Genomic DNA, 6,062 nt, shown 5'->3' with positions numbered 1-6,062 from the left:
GGAATTTCCGGAGGATGAGGCCCAGAAATCAGGATTTTAAAGAGATTCCCAGGTGATTCTAATGTGCAGCCAAGGTTGAGAGCCACTGATTTGGAGAATGGGAGTAATGTCATTGCTTTGCTGGGCGGAAGGTGGTTGGTTGGTCAAATATTCTGAGGCTTAGAAGACACTTTGAAGGAGGTCGGGGTGGAGTGAGACTCCGCCATGCCTGCGGTGCAAAAGGAGCATGAAATGTCATAGTTTGTGTTCTTTCCAAATCAAAGTGACCCGGTCCAGAATGGCCTCCTTGGCTCCGGGCCAAGCGAGCAGGCCACCCTGGCCCAGCCATGAGAGGTGAAAGGGCAGGGGCCGAATCCACAGTGAAGGGTCCTTAACGCCTTCCCTCCAGATGAAATCCATGATGGGATGAACCTGGAGCTTTATTACCAATAAAGCCGAACTCCTTCCTTGTGCCCGGTCCCCCCGCCCCTCTCCTCCCGCTCTCAGCCCCAGCCCTGGTATGGATGCTTGTTTTTAAAAAGTCATGTTAATAAAAACGTAGAACAGCTTCACTGTCGTCATGTTTGACTGAGGCCTGTCTGATGAGGGAAGGTTGGTATCTGGTGGTCACTGTACTCTCAGTGCCCAGCTGCCCATTCAGAGTTCAAGACTGACTGGGTCGGTGAGGGAAGAGCAAGCCAGGAGACTGGGAGCCGGTGTGGGTTTCTGGAGGGCAAGAGGTCTGAGATGATTGTCACCCTAAGAGGTCCAGGGCCCTCTGGGTAGGGACAGTGATGTAGTTAGGAATACAGGTTCTGGATTGAGACAGACTATGGGTGGAATCCCAGCTCTTGTGTCAACAATGACCCTGGGCAAGTTCCTTGACCTCCCTAAGCCTGCATTTCCTTTTCCAAACTGGAACTGATAGTTCATGGTCGTGTTGCAAAGTGTAGCTGGGAGAAAATGAGGTTAAGCATCTACAGTTCTTGGCACTTATGAAATCCTAGTGGACAGAGCAAAACAGCGTGGCATGGGCTGAATTTTGACTGATGATTAGTAGTGGGGTTTGGGGTCGTCAGCTTCCTTTGATCTTCAGTTTCCTCTTCTAAAATGGGGTACCATGATGACACCCACATCTCAATGAGAAATGCAGTTAGAGCAGCAGGATGTCTGTTCCATGGTGTTACCAGCTGGCTCCAGTCTTCTCCCAGGTGTGAGTAGACAGGACACCAAACACCCCACCTCTGTTCCCTTAGCCACAGATCCTGGGGCCGACCTTGTCCCTGTCCTTTCCCAGAGCCATATTCTGGACCTTTCTCAAGAGCTTCATCCAGAACCTTGCTCTGTTCTTTCTCCTGCATGCCCCACACTGTATTGACCTGCCCTATCCTACTCAGTAGCTCAACACAGTCAGCTCTAGCCCACTGCTCCCCCCGACATTCCCCCCTCCCCCCAGGCTCCTGCCAGCCTCTGCCTTCCCTTCACCTCCAAGCTTCTGGGGAGATGACCTGCCAGCTGCTTGGGAGGCTGCTGACCTGGAGTCTGTTGAGAATGGTTTCTCTTTGGTCTCTCTACCTGCCTCTTGGCTTCCCTTCTATCCCTAAGACATGTCTGTTTCCCACTACCCTTAAAACTCAGTATCCCCCTTTGACCTGTTAAAAAAATTTTTTTTTTAAACTACAGGACAGCCTTTTATTAACCAACTAGAGGCCCGATGCATGAAATTTGTGCAAGAGTAGGCCTTCCTTCCCCCGCCTGCCAGCACCGGCTTCCCTCTGGCATCTTCATCCAGAAGGTTGTCCAGAAGGACGTCTGGTCTAATTAGCATATTACGCTTTTATTATTATAGACTAGAGGCCCGATGCACGAAATTCGTGCAAGAGTAGGCCTTCCTTCCCCTGGCTGCCAGAACCAGCTTCCCTTGCAGAGGGAGGCCCCGCCCACCCACCACAGCCTGCCTGTTGGTGGCCTGGGCCTCCCTCTGCGGGGTGATCATGGGGTGATGGCCGGCCCCCGACCAATTGCATCACACCCGCCTTGGCTGGCCTGGTGCCAGTGGGTGTCATAGCAGGTCCCAGATGGTCGTTCCGCTGTTCGGCTGTTTGGTCGATTTGCATATTATGCTTTTATTATATAGGATAGATGTCACCCCAATAAATTTCATTAAAAATATATAAAAAGAAATTAAATATAAGACCTGAAGTAAAGCAAAATAAATAAACTACACGACAGCCTTGATGAGGTGATTCCTTATAATTTCAAATTGGCATAGAAAATATGTGCTAAAAGTAAAACCCTTTTCCTCACCCTTCTCTCTCCTGAGGTCAGAACTTTTTCAGCGCATTTGTATAAATTTCAGTTTTACTTTTAAAAGATAACTATGCTAATAACTGCTTGTAAAAAACATTCAAATGTTTTGTCAAACATTGTTTCAACCCTAGCTGGTTGCCCAGTGGTTAGAGTGTTGGCTTGAGGACTAAAGGGTCCCAGGTTGGATTTGGTCAAGGGCATCTGCCTCGTTGCAGACCCATCCCCGGCCCAGTCAGGGCAAGTGTGGGAGGCAACCAGTCAATATCTCTCTCTCACATCGATGTTTCTCTCTCTGTCTCTTCCCCCTCCCTTCAACTCTCTATAAAAATCAATGGAAAAAAATACTCAGGTGAGGAGTAACAACAACAAAAATTGTTTCATATTAACATCCCCCCCTTTCACCACTGGCAGTTATTAACATATTTGAGTAAATCCAGACATTTCCTGAAATACAACCTATAGTTTTTATAAAATTGGGATAATTATACATTCTATAATATTCACATACTATGCATCAGTTTGTTTTTATGCTTTTGATATCCTTCCATGTAAATTATGTCTCATTCTTTTTCATTGGTATTTTTATTGATTATTTTTTTACATAAAAGGGCAGTATGGAGGGATTCTTGTGATGATGGAACTGTGGTGGTGGATGCAGGGCTCTATTTGTCAGAAACGATGTAGGAAGAATGGAATGCAGGCCATCTAATGAATCTGCTTGTATTACAAATGAATCACATGACCACACTGAAGAAGATGGGGAAGATAGTTTATTGGAGTAAATCTGAATGATCCTACCCCTTTGGAGCAAACTTAGTGCTTATTGGTTTCCAATCATATTTAGCTTGTGGTTGGAATTTGAAAAAATGAAAACCTAAATAAAATAGGTGAAGTTCCCTGACTATTCAGGTGAATACACACACACACACACACACACACACACACACACACACACAAAAGGTGGGAAAGACAGCTGACCTAAGTTTGGGAAAAGTATTTGCTAGGATGCGAGAAGGCTAAAGACAAAAAGAAGTGTAGAAAAACACTGCACTCTAGTTGGTAAATATGTTTCTCACAGGGACATGATTTAACAATTCTGAAACTTTTATACGTACATCTGTATCCACACACAGAGTTGAACAAATGGGTAAATATATTATAGGTAGTGAGATCCAGGTTTCTCACTGCTGGAGAAGTTACAAATAGCCCAGCCAGCGTGGCTCAGTGGTTGAGTGTCGACCTATGAACAAGGAGGTCATGGTTCGATTCCGGGTCAGGGGATCTGCCTGGGTTGTGGACTAGATCCCCAGTGTGGGGCGTGCAGGAGACAGCCGATTGATGACTCTCTCATCATTGATGTTTTTATCTCTCCCTCATCCTTTCTCTCTGATATCAATAAAAATATGTTGTTTTTAAAGTTACAAATAAAATGAGGCAGGAAGGGTGGAAGGGTGTTGTTAGAATGAACCTGTGGGACTGGATTAGAGTTAAACCACCCGTGTGGACTCATGGTTTTTATTTACTATGTATATAGACATGCAGATATGTGTGCATACATATATTTTCTTTGCTTTTTCCACTTAGAGGGACCAGAAACAGTGACACCCCAGGTGCAATGAGCATGTCCAGCATGCAGATCTTTGTTTCTAAATAACATTCTCCAATGAAAGGAACTAGAGCTTCTTGGAGAAGTGATTGGTTCTAGAGCTAGGGCAGGGAAAATACCAGCTGGGCATGGAGCATCTAGTGGTGTCAGGAGGTAAGAAGTGCCAGAATAAAAAGGATGGAAGCATGTTGAAAGGGCACAACTCAAAGTATCCCTTGAAAGTATTATTACAATAGTAAGTTCGGAAATTGCCTTAACCAAGTGATCAACGTTAATATTGCAAGTGTGGTAGGCAGCCTCTAAAATGGCCCCTAATGATCCCCTCGTCTTTGTGTATTCACATCCTTGTGTAGTCCCTTCCTCTTGAGTACAGGCTAGACCTAGCTTCTAACAAGTAGAGCATGGCAAAAGTGGTGGGATATCACTTCTGAGATGAGGTTGCAAAGAAACTGGCTTCTGCCTTGCTTGCTCACTTGTTCACTGATGAAAGCCAGCTTCTATGTTGTGAGCTGCCTTATGGAGAGACCCCCAACAAAGAACTGCAGTCCTCAGACAAACATCCTGTTAGTACTTGAATCCTGAGAGCAGCCACCTGAGAGAGCTTGGAAGTAGATCCTGCCCCAGTCAAGCCTTCAAATTAGACCACAGCCACCCCTGCTGACACCAGCTAAACTGTGCTCGGATTCCTGACCCATACAAGCTGTGAGAAAATGTGTTAATTCACTAAGTTGTGAGATAAGTGTTATTGCAACAATAGATACCTTAATACAAACAGGAATACATTGCATACCAGGTATGATGCACTGGGGTTATATCGTCTCTGTGGTATCCTTTCCAAAAATGTATAACCTCAGTCTATTCTTGAGAAAATATCCAACAAACCCTCTCATGATAAAACATCAGAATGGGCCGAAACCGGTTTGGCTCAGTGGATAGAGCGTCGGCCTGCGGACTGAAAGGTCCCAGGTTCGATTCTGGTCAAGGGCATGTACCTGGGTTGCGGGCACATCCCCAGTGGGAGATGTGCAGGAGGCAGCTGATCGGTGTTTCTCTCTCATCGATGTTTCTAACTCTCTATCTCTCTCCCTTCCTCTGTAAAAAATCAATAAAATATATTTTTTAAAAAAAAACATCAGAATGGGCATTTTGCTATTCAAAAGTATCAGGATCATGCAATACAAGGAAGACCTAAAAATTGTCACATGTTGGAAGAGACTATGGAGATGTGACTATGTGGATTCAAGTCTAGTCTTAAAAGTATTGTACTGCCCTAGCTGGTTTGGCTCAGTGGATAGAGCGTCAACCTGTGGACTGAAGGGTACTGGGTTCGATTCCAGTGAAAGGCACAAGCCTGGGTTGCAGGCTCGATCCCCAGGGTGAGACGTGCAGGAGGAAGCCGATCAATGATTCTTTCTCATCATTGATGTTTCTATCTTTCTGTCTCCCTTCCTCTCTGAAATCAATACAAAAAAAATTTTTTTAAAGAGTATCGTACCAATGTTGATTTTTTTAAATGTATCTTTATTGTTGAGAGTATTACAGATGTCCTCTTTATTCCCCCATTAACCCCCTCTACACTGCTGCCACCCCCATGTTGATTTCTTAATTTTGATAATTACTCTATGACAGGGTTTCTTAGCTTTGGCACTGGTGGCTTTTGAGGCTAGATAATTCTTTATTGTGGGGGCTGTGCATTGTAGGATATTTAGCAGAATCCTGGGCTTCTACCTACTAAATGCTAGTAACAATGCCCCCCCCCCCCCACACACACCCATTTGTGACAACCAAAGATATTGTCAAATGTCCTTTAGGGAACAAAATCACCTCTGGTTAAGAACCTCTGTTCTGTTATTAGCATCTGCTAATACAAGGGAAGGCTGGGTGAAGGCTATATGAAATTCTATCTTCTATACTAAAACCCTTATACTACTTTTGTAACTCTGCCCTAACTCTAAAATTATATATTACTTAAAAGATTATTATGCTAATACATGCTCATAAAAAATGAAAATGGCATTATTTAAGTTGTTCATTTCTCCATCTGTATCACCAGTGGTAGCAAGCCGACGCTCTATCCACCAAGCCAAACCGGTTTCGGCAATCTATAGTTTTTACACCGTTAATTATACATATTCTAATACTGATACTGTTCATTAGCTTGCTTTTT

General features: G+C 44.3%; 1 protein-coding gene across 2 annotated transcripts in view; it reads left to right on the top strand.

The window, feature by feature from the left end:
* The window catches only part of UBL5 (ubiquitin like 5), a 2,248-nt gene extending 1,700 nt beyond the window's left edge, over positions 1-548 (top strand). For both annotated transcript variants that reach the window (XM_023745353.1, XM_006104072.3), the window contains exon 5: positions 389-548. In XM_023745353.1, coding sequence (XP_023601121.1) covers positions 389-432 — 44 coding nt within the window. In that variant the 3' untranslated portion in view covers positions 433-548. The remainder of the gene's footprint in view (positions 1-388) is intronic.
* Positions 549-6,062: the final 5,514 nt, after the last annotated feature.

This window comes from Myotis lucifugus, unplaced genomic scaffold (assembly GCF_000147115.1).
Source record: "Myotis lucifugus unplaced genomic scaffold, Myoluc2.0 scaffold_539, whole genome shotgun sequence".
Classification (NCBI taxonomy): domain Eukaryota; kingdom Metazoa; phylum Chordata; class Mammalia; order Chiroptera; family Vespertilionidae; genus Myotis; species Myotis lucifugus.
The sequence above is the reverse complement of the archived record's forward strand: the minus strand, read 5'-3'. Positions and strand labels throughout refer to the sequence as shown.